The following is a 19,517-nucleotide window of genomic DNA, read 5'->3' on the forward strand; positions in this document are numbered from 1 at the left end:
TGTTAATTAATACTTTTACTTTTATTTAATAACTTTGCTTAATTTGGCTATTTTATATTACACTTTGTACATTAAATGTATTGTTGTAGTTTTAGATGAAATCACAAAAACTTACATTGGTCATTCTAATATTTGTTTTATTGCATCTTGACAAACACAGGTTACCAAGGAATTTCTCTTTGCATCAGTAGAGGTAAATTCTTAAAAACAAAAATAATATAAATGAGTCAATAACAGGTTCTATAACAAACCTATTATTTATGTATAAATCTCTGATAATTTCAGTCTCCACTCAAGTGCCACCATGAGTACAGATGCGGAGATGGAGCAGTATGGCCCGGCGGCCATTTACCTCCGGAAGCCAGAGAAGGAAAGGATTGAGGCACAAACCGCTCCTTTTGATGCCAAAACCGCTGTTTTTGTGGCTGAGCCTACGGAGATGTACCTCAAGGGTAAACTTGTAAAGAAAGAGGGTGGAAAAGCCACAGTGGAAACCGACTGTGGAAAGGTAAGTCATTCATTATTTTACTTTTTTCAACAAAACTACTTCCAACTAACTTGTATATACCAGGATAGGATTGACATGTATTGAAATGTCTTAGTAAAACATTCAGTTAACTATTTGTGTGTCATTGTATTTTAGGCTCAGACTGACACTGTGAACAACAATTTGATCCATGTGATGAACTTTTCTGTTTGAAATTATGATGTTAAATACATTATACTGTATTTGCTATTCAGTCGATCACAGTAAAAGAGGATGAAATTCATCCCAGGAACCCTCCCAAGTATGACAAAATTGAGGACATGGCCATGATGACCCACCTCAATGAGCCTTGCGTGTTGTATAACCTCAAAGAGCGTTATGCATCATGGATGATCTACGTGAGTTTTCACACTATGCTAATCTAATGTATATGTAAATGTGTATAGAGTATGTGTATCTACATGGAAATCAAACAAAATTTAAACAAAATCACACTATGTTTATGCTTTTTACTATTTCAGACCTACTCTGGGTTGTTTTGCGTTGTCGTGAATCCCTATAAGTGGCTACCTGTGTATGATACTACATGTGTAGCAGCATACAGAGGCAAGAAGAGGATTGAGGCTCCACCCCACATCTTCTCCATCTCTGACAATGGCTATCAGTTCATGCTCACTGGTAAGATAAAAACACAGAGTTAAAATCTTCCGTTGATATTTATTAAAAGAAAAAGAAAGCTCATGTCAAGCATTTATGTTTGTGTTTCAGATCGTGAGAACCAGTCTGTCCTGATTACGTGAGTATAAAACACACTATCCTGCTATAACTTTATTAACTTAATGATAATGAAGCAAAATCTTGATAATATGTCTCGTGTACCCCAGTGGAGAATCCGGTGCCGGAAAGACTGTCAACACCAAGCGTGTCATCCAGTACTTTGCAACAATTGCAGCTATTGGAGCTAAGAAGGCTGATGGACCGCAACAGCAAAGCAAAATCAAGGTAAAATTGGTTATGTAAGATGAAAGTGTTTATCAGAAGAAAGTTCATTGGGATGTATAGCTCATGTAATTCAAATTTTCTCTTGCAGGGCTCTCTTGAGGACCAAATTGTTGCAGCCAACCCTCTGTTGGAGGCCTATGGTAATGCCAAGACTGTGAGGAATGACAACTCCTCTCGTTTTGTAAGTACTGTACTAAATAGCTTCAGACTTTTTTAATTTCTTCATTTAAAAAGTTGATGATATTAATGATCTGTCTGTCTAGGGTAAATTTATCAGGATCCACTTTGGCACTTCTGGCAAGCTGGCTTCAGCTGATATTGAAACATGTAAGTTTCAACCATGGTATTAGTCAATATCCATTTAAATTATGATATAGGCTCTGATAAAGTTAGCAATTTAAATTTATTTTTCTTAGATCTGCTGGAGAAGTCTCGTGTCACCTTCCAGTTGTCTGCTGAGAGGAGCTACCATATCTTCTACCAGCTGATGACTGGCCACAAGCCTGAGCTCTTGGGTATGTTACTACACCAATTTTAAATAAGTATTTTAAATAATAACAATATCAGTCAATCAGCCATATGTAATTCTAATGTCCTCATCTAGAGGCTCTTCTGATCACCACCAACCCCTATGACTACCCAATGATCAGTCAGGGTGAAATCACTGTGAAAAGCATTGATGATGTGGAGGAGTTCATTGCAACAGATGTAAGACAACAATTTAGTTAAAGAGAAAGTATACAGGGGAAAATATCTAACATACCAATAACTTTGCTTAATTTACTCTGCAGACTGCTATTGACATCTTGGGCTTCACTGCTGAGGAGAAAATGGGCATCTACAAACTGACTGGAGCTGTGATTCATCATGGTGGCATGAAATTCAAGCAGAAGCAGCGTGAGGAGCAGGCTGAACCAGATGGCACTGAGGGTAATTTCTGAAATAACACACTCTTCTGATTCAACCTTTCTGGTGTGTAAGATACTACACAAGTAAGTGTGTATTTATAATTCCATGAGGGATGGGTCATGTTAATGACCAAACACGAAAACAAAGTTTCAATTCATTGATTCTCATAACTTGTTTTTTTTCACTCAATCAGAGGCTGATAAAATCGCCTACCTCCTGGGCCTGAACTCAGCTGATATGCTGAAAGCTCTGTGCTACCCAAGAGTCAAGGTCGGCAATGAGATGGTGACCAAAGGTCAGACTGTCCCACAGGTAAAAAGACGGAATTTCGGTGTTTGGAAAGGAAAATGTTTACACAAAAAAATCACACTCATAAATCCCCACACTTAAATTCTTATATTTAGGTCAACAATTCTGTCAGCGCTCTGTGCAAATCCATCTATGAGAAAATGTTCTTGTGGATGGTCATCCGTATCAATGAGATGCTGGACACAAAGCAGGCAAGACAGTTCTTCATTGGAGTGTTGGATATCGCTGGATTTGAGATCTTTGATGTAAGTTTTAGAAAATCTATCTTCCTGAGAAATTCAAAATGTTCAGACTTATTTTGGCATGACACTAAATGCTTTTCTAACTACAGTTCAACAGCTTGGAGCAACTCTGCATCAACTTCACCAATGAGAAACTGCAACAGTTCTTCAACCACACAATGTTTGTCCTGGAGCAAGAGGAGTACAAGAAGGAAGGTATTGTTTGGGAGTTCATTGACTTCGGTATGGACTTGGCTGCCTGCATTGAGCTTATCGAGAAGGTAACATACCACTTTGTTAAACAAGTTAGATTTCTCCATTCAAGTACAAATGTTTGCTTCCTCAGGTAATTTTTTTTTCTGACCATGAAATATAAATTCTTCTCAGCCAATGGGCATCTTCTCCATCCTTGAAGAGGAGTGCATGTTCCCCAAGGCCTCTGACACAACTTTCAAGAACAAGCTGCATGATCAGCATCTTGGAAAGACCAAGGCCTTTGAGAAGCCAAAGCCTGGAAAGGGCAAGGCTGAAGCTCACTTCGCCCTGGTTCACTATGCTGGCACAGTGGAATACAATATCATTGGCTGGCTGGACAAGAACAAGGACCCCCTGAACGATTCAGTTGTTCAGCTTTACCAGAAAGCTTCAAACAAACTGTTGGCCATGTTGTATGCAGCCCATGCTGGAGCTGATGGTAAGAAATAAAAGTGAGCAGAGTATATAGAAACTCTGTGTATCAAGTACAGATGTGTTACCCTCCTATTTTCTACTGTTGAAGGTAGTAAGCATTGTTGCCATGTCTTATCATAGCTATAGGCTGCTTACTGAAAAGTGGAGTTTGGAAAGTTACAGGCAGTGCAGTGTCTTTGTAGTGAAATAACAGTGTGTCTGTTTCAATTGAGTTGGACCAAGTAAGAAACTGGTAACTTCTCTGTGATAATATAGTGCTTTAGGTAAATTTTAAAAATTGGTGAAATCAACATTACAGAGACAAAAGGTTACTGCTGTGTAATCCAATGCCTGTAATAACATTCAGTATTTAGCAAAACAGAGGCTGCTGGTTGAAATTGTAATGGAAAAATACACATACACAACATGGAACAAAACTTAACACTTACTGCAGTATATTATTATTACTATTATTACTATTTGGTACCATTAATAAAAATGTCATGTTTTGCAAAATAGAGGCTGCTGGTGGTGGCGGCAAGAAGGGTGGCAAGAAGAAGGGTGGTTCCTTCCAGACTGTGTCTGCTCTTTTCAGGGTATGTATTGTTTCGTATTTGTTCTTAAAATATTCTTAAAATACATCTTAAATATCGATGAGCTATTATTTTGTGATACTCATCCACAGGAGAACTTGGGCAAGCTGATGACCAACTTGAGGAGTACTCACCCTCACTTTGTCCGCTGTCTGATTCCCAATGAAACAAAGACCCCAGGTAAGAAGCGCATAACCCAGATTTGTGCACTGTGTGTGACATGGTCATGTTAAGAAATGTTTTAATACAATGAGTTTGCAATGTGCAGGTCTTATGGAGAACTTCTTGGTCATCCACCAGCTGAGGTGTAATGGTGTGCTGGAGGGCATCAGAATCTGCAGAAAGGGCTTCCCCAGCAGAATCCTCTACGGTGACTTCAAGCAGAGGTGACTGCAGTTTTCATTATAAGCAAGTCAAGATGATTTCCATAGAGGTATTAGAATGGTAAACACCAAGAAAAGGAAAGTGGTAGGAAGATAAAAGGAACCACATAATTTTCTCTTGTAGATACAAAGTATTGAATGCCAGTGTCATCCCTGATGGACAGTTCATTGACAACAAGAAAGCTTCAGAGAAGCTGCTGGGCTCCATTGATGTGGACCACACTCAGTACAAGTTTGGACACACAAAGGTTCATCCTCAATGACAGCACTAACGCATTTACTTGTGTGGTTGTCCTATTATATCCATATGCACTGAACATTAATTTGCCCTACTTGACAACATAGGTGTTTTTCAAAGCTGGTCTGCTGGGTACCCTGGAGGAGATGAGAGATGAGAAACTGGCTTCGCTGGTCACCATGACTCAGGCTCTCTGCAGAGGATATCTCATGAGGAAGGAGTTTGTTAAGATGATGGAGAGGAGGTCGGATTGTTTTTCTGTACACTAAACTGTACTGTCCTATTATGTAGCTGATATATATTTTTTTAACTGTTAGACTTAAAAGTCTTAGAAATTTATGTTTTAGAAGAAGTGACACTGTCTATATCTATCTTATTTTCCAGGGAAGCTATCTACTCAATTCAGTACAACGTCCGTTCATTCATGAATGTTAAAAACTGGCCATGGATGAATCTCTACTTCAAGATCAAGCCTCTCCTGAAGAGTGCTGAGACTGAGAAGGAGCTGCAGCAGATGAAGGAGAACTATGATAAGATGAAAACAGACCTGGCTACTGCTCTGGCCAAGAAGAAGGAACTGGAGGAGAAAATGGTTTCCCTGCTGCAGGAGAAGAATGACCTGCAACTCCAAGTGGCTGCAGTAAGTAGGAACCAAAGGAAAGAAAAGGAAGTGTAATACTATTACATATACACCACAGAGACGGAACACTGTTGTCTCTTTTGTCTTGTTTAAATGTATCTAATGTAAATGGCTTACTCAGTAATTTAGACTACTTGTTTGAATAACAATGCGTATCATGAGGTATGTCCCAATCCGATTGGCAGGATCGGGATTGGGGCCGATATGGGCATTCTTCCACTGTTTGGGATCAGCAATTTTGATCGTGGACCCAAGCCCAATTTTTTTTTTTTTCCGTCAGGGCACAATTTGTGGCAGAACGCAGAGGGGCGCAACGTTTCTCTAGCAAACCTGTGGATAAAATGTCTGCAGGGTGGAAATATTTTTAATTAGAAAGCGAAAGTAGTCCAGCGGTGACATGTAACATCTGCAATATGACCATTTTGCGAAGGGTAACAAAAGAGCTACAAATTTGGTACGAAAAAATATATATAAAAAATATTAGAGAGAAGATAATTTAATTCTTCGCTCTGGATAACAGCTCATCTCCATGGTAGAAGATCACGGTTTTCTTCATCACCTAGAGTTTTTGAATCCCCGATAAGCCCTATCATCTTGGCATTACATTGGATTGATTCCACTTTCGCTTTACAATGTGCCAGTATGGGCACTAGTTTCATGGGTCTCATACAGCAAAGCATGTGAAACAAGCAATCAAGGAGATGCTGAACACATGTGAAATAGCCAAGCCGTGGGTTGATGTCATTTTACGTGACAATGTAAGGAATATAAAAAAAGCAATGGATGATATGGAGGTACCACACTTCCACACTTCAGCTGGCTGTACATGAGGGTCTGCTGTCACAGTGCAACATCATAGACTCAGCTGCTAACACAAGGAAAGTGGTAGGCCAATGATGCGATAGCATATGCAGAATAAAAAAGAGCCATATGAAAGTTTATACTTTGTTTCAACACAATAAAGAAAAACTATTAAGGAACAGCTTGGATACAAGCACTTTTTTTCTTAATGCAGCTGTATCACAGGAAAATATAAGTTATGGCTAAGTATTGGATCGGGACTCGGTATGGGCATTTACTAAATATTATAGAACTCGGATCTGGGTAAAAAAAACCTGATTGGGACATCCCTAATTCTCATGGTTAAGCTTAAGTGGAGTATGTTTATCACATTCATGTTGAAAATATAGGAAGTCGAGAACCTCTCTGATGCTGAGGAAAGATGTGAAGGGCTCATTAAGAGCAAGATCCAACTCGAGGCCAAACTCAAAGAGACAACCGAGAGACTGGAGGATGAAGAGGAAATCAATGCTGAGCTGACTGCCAAGAAGAGGAAGCTGGAGGACGAATGCTCTGAACTGAAGAAAGACATTGATGACTTGGAGCTCACTTTGGCTAAAGTGGAGAAGGAGAAACATGCCACAGAAAACAAGGTTTGAATTATTTTAAACCCACATTCATTTAAACACAGACCATATCAATATAATGTGATGGAAATACTGTACCTTTGAAATCTATTTAGGTGAAAAACCTGACAGAGGAGATGGCATCTCAAGATGAGTCTATTGCCAAGTTAACCAAGGAGAAGAAAGCCCTCCAAGAGAGCCACCAGCAAACACTTGATGATCTCCAGGCAGAGGAGGACAAAGTCAACACTCTGACCAAAGCCAAGACAAAGCTGGAACAGCAAGTGGACGATGTAAGAAAACAATTGTTTCGTTAGTCTGTTTCTATTGTCAAGTACCTAGTGTTTTAATCAACATTCCATGATACAAATTCGAAATACTATATGTTGTAAATCATATTTCTTATTATTGACACACTGTTGTTTGAATACCTCAAATAATGTATCATTAACTGTCATGTGATAGCTCGAGGGGTCACTGGAGCAAGAGAAGAAGCTCCGCATGGACCTTGAGAGGGCCAAGAGGAAGCTTGAAGGAGATCTGAAACTAGCCCAGGAATCCATCATGGATCTGGAGAATGACAAACAGCAATCTGATGAGAAAATCAAGAAGTAAGGTTTTTGATTTAGGTTATTAATCACCTTTTCCGCATCTTAAACATTACACTCCAACAACAGTACAAACTGTGACAGTGAAAGCTTTCTTTGTATCCTCATCAAGGAAAGACTTTGAAATCAGCCAGCTCCTCAGCAAGATTGAGGATGAACAGTCTCTCGGTGCTCAGCTTCAGAAGAAGATCAAGGAGCTCCAGGTGACATATTCAACATACAGACAGTACTACATGCATGCAAAACAGACTTAGTAAACAACATAATATGTTCAAGTCAATAAACCTTCTTTCATCAAATCTAGGCTCGTATTGAGGAGCTGGAGGAAGAGATTGAGGCTGAGAGGGCTGCTCGGGCTAAGGTTGAGAAGCAGAGGGCTGACCTCTCCAGGGAGCTTGAGGAGATCAGTGAGAGGCTCGAGGAGGCTGGTGGAGCAACAGCTGCTCAGATTGAGATGAACAAGAAGCGTGAAGCTGAATTCCAGAAGTTGCGCCGGGATCTTGAAGAGTCAACCCTGCAGCATGAAGCCACTGCAGCAGCTCTCCGCAAGAAGCAGGCAGACAGTGTTGCAGAGCTGGGAGAGCAGATCGACAACCTCCAGCGTGTCAAGCAGAAGCTGGAGAAGGAGAAGAGCGAGTACAAGATGGAGATTGATGACCTCTCCAGCAACATGGAGGCTGTTGCTAAAGCTAAGGTGAGTCGTTTGTTTAAAGATGAGGTATTATCCTTTTGTTACACTCAGAAACATGACCTTTAACTAATAAATATGGCAGTTGCATTAAATGTATTTTTTTTAAAAACTCAACGTTCATTATATTTTGTTGTTGATAGAGCAACTTGGAAAAAATGTGCAGAACTGTTGAGGACCAATTGAGTGAACTAAAAGCCAAAAATGATGAGAATGTTCGCCAGCTGAACGACGTTAATGGACAGAAGGCAAGACTGCAGACAGAGAATGGTGAGTGTCATGGAATGAAAATTACTGATGGAAGTTATTAATGAGAATTTTAATAATAAAACATCTTATTCATACATATTCACTCAGTTATTAATGAGTATTATAATAATAAAAAACTATTTATACATTGTCATTCAGGTGAGTTCTCCCGCCAGCTTGAAGAAAAGGAAGCTCTTGTTTCCCAGCTGACCAGAGGTAAACAGGCCTTCACTCAGCAGATTGAGGAGCTTAAGAGACACGTTGAGGAGGAAGTCAAGGTAAAGAAGTTCACATGCTTTGTTATTAGATTTTAACAGAGGGTGTATTCTCTTTTTCAAATGTAGTCAAAATATGTGCTATGGTACAATGTTACAAACTTGGCACAGCCTTGTAACGACAGAGGAAGCTCACACACACAAAAGTGCAATATCAAAGGGTTTTATTTAACTTATAACATCTTTAAGCAAAAGGGTGAAGATGAAAGAATGTAGTTAGAAATGTAAGCATATCTGAAGGTAAGCTGTGATAAAGAGGTGGAGGCAGCCCAGCCAGAGAGCACACTCTGGGTGAGTTGCTCTTTTATGTGCTTGGCTCCTCCCTTCATCAGGTGCAAGCCGTTTGTTGGAAGATCCACCATGACTTCTCCAGAGCAACACAGAAAACTAGGAGGTGTGGGCCGTCACAACAATAATACGATCTAAAATATCAAAACTCAGCTTTTGACAGATAATGAAAAGAAACATCAACATTACATAATGCTGTAAAGCAAATGATAGATGCAGAAGTAGTCTTGAGGATTCAAAACTAAACGGCCACACCAAACTTCATATGGATGATACTAATGTGTTGTCATGTTCAACAGGCCAAGAATGCCCTGGCCCATGCAGTTCAGTCAGCTCGCCATGACTGTGATCTGCTCAGAGAGCAGTTTGAGGAGGAGCAGGAGGCCAAAGCTGAGCTACAGAGAGGAATGTCCAAGGCCAACAGTGAGGTGGCTCAGTGGAGAACCAAATATGAGACTGATGCTATCCAGCGCACTGAGGAGCTGGAGGAGGCCAAGTATTTAATCCTTTCTACTTTTTTTCTACTTTTTTCATAGATAAATAAAATGTTGCTATCTTCATTCACTTAAGCTCAAATAATTCCTCTTCACCACAGGAAAAAGCTTGCCCAGCGCTTGCAGGATGCTGAGGAATCCATTGAGGCTGTGAACTCCAAGTGTGCCTCTTTGGAGAAGACCAAGCAGAGGCTGCAGGGTGAGGTGGAGGACCTCATGATTGATGTTGAGAGAGCCAATGCTCTGGCTGCCAACCTTGACAAGAAGCAGAGGAACTTTGATAAGGTAAATGGTTAAACTGGTAATCGACACCAGTTTTGTAGCAAGAAACAAGTACCTTACTTAATGAATAGTCATTGAATTTATATATCTTGACCTATACAATTCTAGGTCCTTTCAGAATGGAAACAGAAGTATGAGGAGGGCCAGGCAGAGCTGGAGGGAGCTCAGAAGGAGGCTCGTTCTCTCAGTACTGAACTGTTCAAGATGAAGAACTCTTATGAGGAGGCTCTGGATCAACTGGAGACCATGAAGAGAGAGAACAAGAACCTGCAGCGTATGACAATCTTACTGTATTTAATGTAATGGTCATAGTGATTGCAAGGGTTCTTCTTAGACCTCTACTAATGTAGTCTATGAGCAATCTTTGGTTGTACAAGCCACATTGACACATATTTCCAGATTTAATCTGCATATATAGTTCTAACTATATTTGACTTTGGTAACTCTACAGAGGAGATCTCAGACCTGACTGAACAGATTGGTGAGACTGGAAAGAGTATCCATGAGTTGGAGAAAGCCAAGAAGACTGTAGAGACTGAGAAGTCTGAAATTCAGTCAGCACTGGAGGAAGCTGAGGTAAAATCTTGATGACATTTTTGAATCACTATGATACAATAAACGGTTGAAATGTAGCCATGTATTCATTTTGAATTTAATACTACCAAAAATACATTTTGTTGTGTTTGTGACTTTTTAAGGGCACACTGGAGCATGAGGAGGCCAAAATTCTCCGTGTTCAGCTTGAGCTCAACCAGATCAAAGGTGAGGTTGACAGGAAGCTGGCAGAGAAGGATGAGGAGATGGAGCAGATCAAGAGAAACAGCCAGAGGGTGATTGACTCCATGCAGAGCACTCTTGATTCTGAGGTCAGGAGCAGGAATGATGCCCTGAGAGTCAAGAAGAAGATGGAGGGAGACCTGAATGAGATGGAGATTCAGCTGAGCCATGCTAACAGGCAGGCTGCTGAGTCCCAGAAACAACTGAGGAATGTCCAGGGACAACTCAAGGTGAAGTTTGCCATAATTTATGTAAAAAACAAAGAGAAAGGAAAAACTAGTGCAGCAATTTATTGGGTTTTCTTTTTCATTTGCTGTCAGGATGCCCAACTGCACCTTGATGATGCTGTCAGAGGACAGGAAGACATGAAGGAGCAGGTTGCCATGGTGGAGCGCAGAAATGGCCTGATGGTGGCTGAGATCGAGGAGCTGAGAGCCGCTCTGGATCAGACAGAGAGAGGACGCAAAGTGGCTGAGCAGGAGTTGGTTGATGCTAGTGAGCGTGTTGGATTGCTTCACTCTCAAGTATGTTTCCTGTTAAAGATAAGAGAATACATCCTAAAAATAAGATTCATCAAAATGGTCTAATTAATTTGTTTTTTAAATACTTGTATCCAGAACACTAGTCTTATGAACACCAAGAAGAAGCTTGAGGCTGACCTCGTCCAGGTTCAAGGTGAAGTGGATGATACTGTTCAGGAAGCTCGAAATGCTGAGGAGAAAGCCAAGAAGGCTATTACTGATGTGAGTTTACATCTCTGCTATTTTAGAAAAAAAAATCAATACTATGTACTATCATACATTGACATTGATAGCAATATGTTCATGAGTTGAATTTCAATCATTTCAGGCTGCCATGATGGCTGAGGAGCTTAAGAAGGAGCAGGACACCAGCTCTCACCTGGAGAGGATGAAGAAGAACCTGGAGGTCACAGTCAAGGACCTCCAGCACCGTCTGGATGAGGCTGAGAACCTCGCCATGAAGGGTGGCAAGAAGCAGCTCCAGAAACTGGAGTCCAGGGTAAGAACTGCATGAAGTCTAAATGCTTTTTCTGCAATGTGAGTGTAATGTCTCCGCTTTATACGGTGCTGACATTTTTCATACAACTTTGAGAAATAATTTATCATCCCTTTTAAGGTACGTGAGCTGGAGGGTGAGGTTGAGGCCGAGCAGAGACGTGGAGCTGATGCTGTCAAAGGAGTCCGCAAATACGAGAGGAGAGTGAAGGAGCTGACATACCAGGTAATTCATTTCACACAGAAAAACAGTACTTTAAAGTCTCTATTCTCTTTCACTAACAAACCTTTATCTGTGTAGACTGAGGAGGACAAGAAGAATGTGAACAGACTTCAGGATTTGGTGGACAAGCTGCAGCTTAAAGTCAAGGCCTACAAAAGACAGGCTGAGGAGGCTGTAAGTCAACTATACATATACATATGACAGATCATTACATTTTTAACAAATACTACCATCACTGAATGTCTTGTAACAAAGCCAATATAACTTAAATCCCTTCAAAGGAGGAGCAGGCCAACACTCACATGTCCAGGCTCAGGAAGGTTCAGCATGAGTTTGAGGAAGCTCAGGAGCGCGCTGACATCGCTGAGTCCCAGGTCAACAAGCTGAGAGCCAAGAGCCGTGACTCTGGAAAGGTATGTTTGTTTTTAAAATAATTTGGTGACGTGAACTTTCACTGATGACAATGTGAATTAATATCACATCTTAAATGATGCCCAAATAATAATAATAATAGATTTTCATCCCTTTTTTTTTAGTCTGATTCTGCTGAGTAAGTGTCATCATCCTTGCCAAGAGCCGTGATGCTGGAAAGGTAACCATTAATTCTATTTAACAGTGTCATGTATACAACAATGATTTTTACATTCCAGTGTGAAACGTTTGTGTAAAATACCTACGATTGGGGCACCGCTTAGCTCAGTTGGTAGAGCGGGCATCCCATGTGCTGAGGCTCTGCAGTGGACCCGGGTTTGACTCCCGGCCTGGGTCCCTTTGCTGCTTGTCACTCCCCCTCTCTCTCTCCGTTTCCTGTTCCTGTTTCCTTCAGCTGTACTATCAATAAAGCAAAAAAAAAAAAAAACTTAAAAAGATTAATAAAAATACCTACTATTACACACATTGACCTTTGAAATTAATGACCAAATGCATAACTAAAAACTTGCAATAACAATACCCACACCTTAGTTCCAGTTTTGTTGTTCCATAAAATGTTGCATTGCTTTTTCCACTATACCAAATGTTACTGCATTCCTACCGTTACACATTCATATACATACTGTACTAAGATTTTATTAACTCTTCCTTTCAGGGAGCTGATGTTGAGTGAAGATCCAGCTGAGACATTTTCATGGAGTTTGTACAATATGAACCCCTGAGAATGTAAATGTTCAATAAATGTTCAAATGTATTTCATGCTTCCTGTTTATTTTTGTGTTACTTCTAAATATATTTAGTAAAAGATATCTCTGACAGTATGGAAGAAAAACTATCTCAACTGAAAATGTATTTTCTGCATCATATCATCCATATAAGTGTTACATCTCTCACTTATTCTGAAAAGAAACACACGTGGCTACGAACCATAAGGTAAAATTATTTGCCAGAATCTATGCATTGTCTTCAAAGAATGATATAGCCACAGAAACAGAACTGCATGTATTAATAGTTATATTTAGTTCTGATCAAGCTGTGCTGCACACAAGCCACTTTAACAACTTCAAAGTTAAAAGTAACACATGCCATGCCAGTTGCTACACACAAAACAGACTCTCTAATGCAAAGACATCAAGCTTTTCTGACTCAATTATACAACCAGGGAGACATAACATATCTCCCTGGAGGTACTACTGGAGAGGAGACTCTAGAAGTTTCTCATGTGGATTAATTCCGACAAATGACCCTAGTGTTGCAGATGCATTTCCACTCTCTCAACCCAGAGAAAACAACCAAAAGCTTGATTTAAAAAAAAGATGATGCTAATTGGGTTTAGTTTCAATTTCCTCAGAGTTCATATTACCTCGGATGTCCATGGTCTCCTAACAACTCTTTTCCTGTGAGTGCCTTTACTTTCTAAGATGACTGAAAAATTGCTTCTACTTTTTTCTACTTCTACTTTCACTTTTATCAGCATACGAACACACACACTCAAAAGTAGAGGTCATTTGTAGTCTGTACACTAATGTACTGAAACGGACACAAAGCATAGATGCTATTTGATCAACTGTATGAAAATTGGAAATAGACCATCTAAATAACTAGAATACAGCATTGGGGTCGAATTTACTTTGTATCTTTTGACCCTAACCCTAGAAAAAAGTATAAAAGTAACCATGCAGGCCATGCCCAGTGTGGTAAAGAACTAAAAGAAATATGCTTACACCTGTGTTAGCAACAAGTACCTCAAAATAAACTTCTGAGAAGACAGAGCGTCATCCTGTTCTTGCTCAACATTTTCCATCTGCTCTCCCCCTGCCATATACTAAGTCTCCTATCATTTCACATCCCGCCACTCCCTTCTGCCCTACTGTAACCCCTGTATTTCCCCCATTCCCCACCACCTGACCCCCCTGCACAACTGTTCCCACTTCCCCATAAGCCCATTCCCCTTAATTCTTAACCAGATCATATTATGTACTACTGAGTGATCTGGCCTTCCCGCCAATTAATGGCAGCATGAACTCCTGGCTGCTTTTTTGACCTTGGCTGATCCCTCGCTGGACAAGTTTGCCTTACCCTTACGTCTAAATGCTTCCATTAATGAAAAGGAAGAGAAAAAATTGATGAATTTGAGGGGTGAAATTAATGGTGAGCTGCAGAAAGCAATGATCAAGGCCAAAACTAAGGAGTCATTAAAAAGAATAAAAAACATTTTCAACACATCTTCTAAAACTGGTGAAAGTGAACCATATTTCTAGAGTTGTAACTGAGCCCAAACATTTGATTACAGAATATGTATCAGAAAATCTAATAAGCATGCTTATTTGTTTTACCAGAGAAATTCAAGTTGATTGAGTAGATTTAATGAAGTAAAGATCCAACACTACATTAGGAAAAAAAAATTAAATAATTTTGCTGCTGCTAACATATCCAGATGAATACATACATATATCCTTATTTCTCTGCCACCTTGTGATCTAAGCACAGTAATACCCTGTGATCCCAAAAGATGGTCAATAAAAAGCCTCTTCTGTCCACAAAGGGCAATCAAAAATGAGTATTGGCCATGATATTGTCATAAGTGACTTGACATCTATGATTATACTGTCCTGCAACTGAGTTGGCAGCTCCTCTGAAAAGATATTTTTAGGAGCATACATACCAGTCCTCCAGCACTACAGTAAAGAGCAGCAGTGAACATTTTGTATAAACATCTGAGATATGCTCAAAAGGGACATTGAAATATTCGCTGTGAGAAAAGATATAGACACTGGGGTGTCTACCTTTCTTTAGATCTGTTTGTTGGTAAATGGTCCTGACTAGGTTTTGGTGTTAAGAGACAAAGACAAGATAGCTACAGTAGTGGAGATAGTGGTAGTGGAATAGTTATTGTCAAGATGACACTACACTATGTGGAATCTCCCTCCTGATGCCAGTACCATAATAAATTAAATAATTCAAGTCAACAAAGTCTGACATGAGTGTTTTTTATTCATCAGTGTACCCTGCAACTGTACACCTGTGACATTCTGACCCTTCTCCAACATTAAGACTTAATACTGACTGTGACATTTAGAATGAAACGACCATGACTGCCCATCATAAAGTGTGTCAACTGACATCCGATCTTAAAATAAGTGTTTGCATTTATTGGAACAAATAATTCACAAAGCATGCTCTGCACACTTGCAATTCAGTAAGAAATACATTACTAATGTAATATATAGTATGTAAAGTACTTAATTTTCAAGCACTTGAACATGATTGAGAACAAGAAAATGTTCACGTCTCACAAAAGTTTAGACACGGTAGAACAAGAAAAAGTTTACTTCTCACATAAAAGTATTATGGTGATGTTTAGGTTTAGGGTTAATATTGTCAGAGTAAATATTTGAACAGGCACGTGATTGTCACAATGATTGTGCAACAACTTATTTTCAATCTATTGGTCTCACTGCACTTCCTGCTATAATACCAAGGGATTACAGTGACTATCCAGTGTGCTCATGTGTGTTTGTGGAGTATCCATGTTTGAGTGTAACCCCCCAACTTTGAGTAGGATGAGCAGGTTGGTTATAAGAATGGTGCTAGCTTTCATTGTAAAAACATAATCCCTTAGTCCAATTTTATGTTATTCTTAGATCTGCTGGAGAAATCCTGCGTGATCTCCTTGACAGCATAGTACCCAAGGCCTAATGACACAACTTAAAAGAGCAAACTGCATGATCACAATCTTGGCAAGACCAAGGACTTTGAAAAGCCAAAGGCCTGAAAGGGCACACTGAGGCTTACTGTGCTGGCACAGTGGACTACAATATTATCAGCTCGCTGGACAGTTTCGAGCTGCAGCTTGTTCACCAGAACCTAGGTCTGTATAGTATATTACTTAATAGTCATCACCTTTTATGAGGTTGATCCAAGAGAAACAGACACACAGCATACCCGTCACTACAAACTTGTTGCACCTCTCGTAACATTAACAACCGCATAACAAGCTGCCAATAGCTTATAAAGAGAGCGCAATCTCAATCATGTTGCCCTCTATCTTTAACCATTAATATGACTCATTAGTTATAGCTGTAATCATGATGTCACCATTACTAAGTCATAATTAAGTATAACCCCAAACTCTTCACAGGAGGAGCAGGCCAACACTCACGTGTCTAGGCTCAGGAAGGTTCAGCATGAGCTGGAGGAGGTTCAGGACTGCGCTGACATTGCTGAGTCGAAGATCAACAAGCTGAGATCCAAGAGCCATAACAAGGTATTTATTCTGTTGGAAGACATTAATAACATTGGAATTGTACCCATGCAAATACAACTGATGACCTAATGATAGGTTCAGATAACACGCTAATAGTGATATGGCGTACTATTGCCATTTGCAAATCTTATAAGATCTGGCTTTCAGCAAATCCCATTTTGCGAGATTGACATTACTCAAGGCATCTTGCAAAAGGAATTTGTTTAGAGCAATGCGTGATCCTGCAAGGAACGGAATGATAACCTGAAAGACAAAAAGAGGACCGGGGGAGGCTTTTTCCCAGCAACCCTGACCATCTCTATCCGTGTGATCTTTGCGACCAAAACAGGTGGGCATGATGTTTTTCCTCAGCCTTAGTGTGTTATGAGCCTAAACCGAAGCATAGCATAAGCACAGCCGTGTGACAGGAGAAAAATTGAAAAATTCAACCTTCTCAAAGTAAAAGTTAACATAAGCTAACATAAAGAAACTTCCACTTTTCACTTATCTATGGCTTAGCAGTAACGTTCTACACTAACATTTATCCTGATAATTAGGTTGGACAAAACGGTTTGCTAGTCTGCTAGACAAAATGTAAGGGCTAGCTTAATTAGCTAACGTTAGATAAAAGTGAACGTTAGGTCAAATATAGCCATCATTTTGTAATTTACTGCTGAAAATAAGAGTAAAGGGTTTTAAGCCATATAAATTGGTAGTATACAGATGGAAGTGTACGGATTTTTCACCCACACTTACCTCTCACCATTTCACAGTCCTTCAGTAGATGTTCGTTTCCCACAAAACATGTCTGGTGATGACAGTTACCAACATTTACATATACATGCTAGCACATAGACGTGCTAGCATATTTTACCTAATTTAGCTAGCTAAAACTTCAGTCACATTCGGCAGTAAGTTAATAAAGTACTTTTGAATCAAAGCGGATTTTGTCTTGGACTAATTGGAGACTGCTGCTCACAGAAAGTAACTCTGTTTAAATCTCATTCCAGGAATCCTCAAAAATAATTCCACCAGATAGCCAAGCTCAGTGATTCATCCATAGCTTCAGGTGAGGTTGCCATATACTACACATTATTTTCCAGGCCTACTCTGTTATTTAATATATTACTATATTTTATGATCTACAGTCAAGGTATATTCAGGGTTCTTCTTCTTCTTCTTCTTCTTCTTCTAATTATTATTATTATTTATGGGCTGAAGCAGTCTATAAATTCATCTCACTCAAATCACTTTCACATGAATCTAAAACTGAAACCACTGACAAGCTGTTGTCTAAGATTATGGTAGGACTTTACAGTGAGTCGATGACATTTGTGACAGTGAGACACTCACTGTTATGGAATGACAATTGGCTTGCTATAAGCTTAAAACCACTACAGGAATTCAAACACTCCCCTGCAGCTACTTTGCTGGCTAGAGTGTCTGGTGCTTTGAGTGTTTGAAGAGGTCACAGTGAGTATAAATTAATAGGAATCCTAATAGCACTCTAAATTTATGACCAGCCCATCTTCTTGCCAACAGGGCCCATTCATACACACACAGTGCTGACTGGCTTAATCAAAAGACACCAAGTTCTCGATAAAGGTCACATCAACCAGCAGCAGTATCTCAAGTGTTGCATTATGTTTTAAAAAATCATTGACTGATGATTAAATCGTTCTTAATTTCATTACAGTCTGAGAAGCTGATTAAGAAAACATCTGGTGGATAACCTTTTACATTCAGCATTGTAGAATAGTGACTTTTAAAATAGGCAGTGTTCAGATAGTATCATGGGGTATCTCCAAGAGTTCTTACCATAAAAAAATATGTGATTAAAGTAAGAGAAAACTACAGGATTGAACAAATAAAAAAACAACTAATTGAAACTTGAGTTTGCTTTTTTGCAACTTAATATTTAATTGAAGTCTTTCCATCTACATGATGCATTATTTGATGCATTCTTTGAAGAGATGGGGGATTTCTTTCCTATTAATTTACTTGTTTATTCAGTACAGCTATGGTGGCCCCTGTAATATGAAATAGCCATTTGAGGACCATGAATAAAGCTATCTATATATTGTATACAAGGTTAAAGGAAGGATTCATTAACAGCATTTAAAGGTGCTTTTGTCTTTGTGGCATTAAACCCTCACAGTCTGTATAGGAAGAACAGGTGTTGTTGGAGCTCTGGGTAAACGCTATTTGTGATAACAAAGCACAATAACTGGTTGTCTATTTGTGTACTGTGATATTTTTAGGTGTAGCCAACAAGGCATTTGATGTTTCCTTTGTTTAAAATGACAAGGACAGGATCAAATGACCATTCAACACAGCTGCCTGTATGTATTTAGTGAATGACTGATTGATGACTCATTTAGCATGAAACAATGATATGCTCGAACATAGTAAATAGCTACTGTTGAATATTGGCTCATGTCTCACATAAAAATATAGGAATGTTGCTTCAATTTATTTTCCTGACCACTGTTCTATAATATGTAAGACAACAATCAAGATTATTTGAATGCAAACTATGCTTTGGTTACAGCATGCTAATTACCATTAGATTATCAATGGTCTTGTGCAATATATTTTGCTGAAGAACAAACAGTAAACTTTATTAGGCTAGCGCCTAATTAGTCTCACATTCTCCAACAGTCTTCCCATGTTTTCTCCTCACAAATGTGCATTTCATGTTAGACTGTTGAGCTAGGTTGTCAATCTCACAAATCCCAAAACCTCAACCTCAAAAATTAAGCACACCAGATATCCTTCCCTGTTCTGTCTGTAACCTTTGGTCTGAAAGCAACCAAGGAAAACTAAATCAAACAAAGACAATTAGAGAGAGCTCAACCCAGTTACTACCCAGTCATGGAGGAGTCTAACACCCTTTTAAACCTGCTAAGGCTCCTCCTCACCAGACGTATTTGGCATGATATATTTCAGTTCAAGGGCTCATTGCCAAAGCTCATCTATAAGCATCTAGACTCAAGGGCATACAAAGGAGAGGTTGGTAGGGACAATCTGTCCTCACTGGTGTCCATCTTCTCTCCACCTTCTGAAAATGCTTGGTCCTTCA

General features: G+C 39.5%; 1 protein-coding gene across 1 annotated transcript; it reads left to right on the forward strand.

The window, feature by feature from the left end:
* The first annotated feature begins 304 nt into the window (after positions 1–304).
* LOC115575694 (myosin heavy chain, fast skeletal muscle-like) lies at positions 305–12,311 on the forward strand. Its single transcript, XM_030407932.1, has 39 exons — positions 305–508; positions 742–885; positions 1,009–1,165; positions 1,256–1,283; positions 1,372–1,489; positions 1,578–1,670; positions 1,753–1,816; positions 1,906–2,004; positions 2,094–2,197; positions 2,281–2,419; positions 2,592–2,710; positions 2,803–2,952; positions 3,039–3,209; positions 3,316–3,622; positions 4,117–4,193; positions 4,283–4,370; positions 4,459–4,576; positions 4,698–4,821; positions 4,919–5,055; positions 5,196–5,451; positions 6,642–6,884; positions 6,974–7,150; positions 7,323–7,468; positions 7,578–7,668; positions 7,770–8,159; positions 8,297–8,423; positions 8,562–8,680; positions 9,265–9,461; positions 9,561–9,744; positions 9,850–10,015; positions 10,193–10,317; positions 10,440–10,748; positions 10,839–11,042; positions 11,136–11,261; positions 11,368–11,538; positions 11,656–11,760; positions 11,836–11,931; positions 12,039–12,170; positions 12,294–12,311. The coding sequence occupies exons 1-39, from the start codon at positions 305–307 to the stop codon at positions 12,309–12,311; spliced, it is 5,823 nt and encodes a 1,940-aa protein (XP_030263792.1).
* Positions 12,312–19,517: the final 7,206 nt, after the last annotated feature.

The sequence above is a fragment of the Sparus aurata genome, chromosome 23, assembly GCF_900880675.1.
Source record: "Sparus aurata chromosome 23, fSpaAur1.1, whole genome shotgun sequence".
In the NCBI taxonomy this organism is placed as follows: Eukaryota; Metazoa; Chordata; class Actinopteri; order Spariformes; family Sparidae; genus Sparus; species Sparus aurata.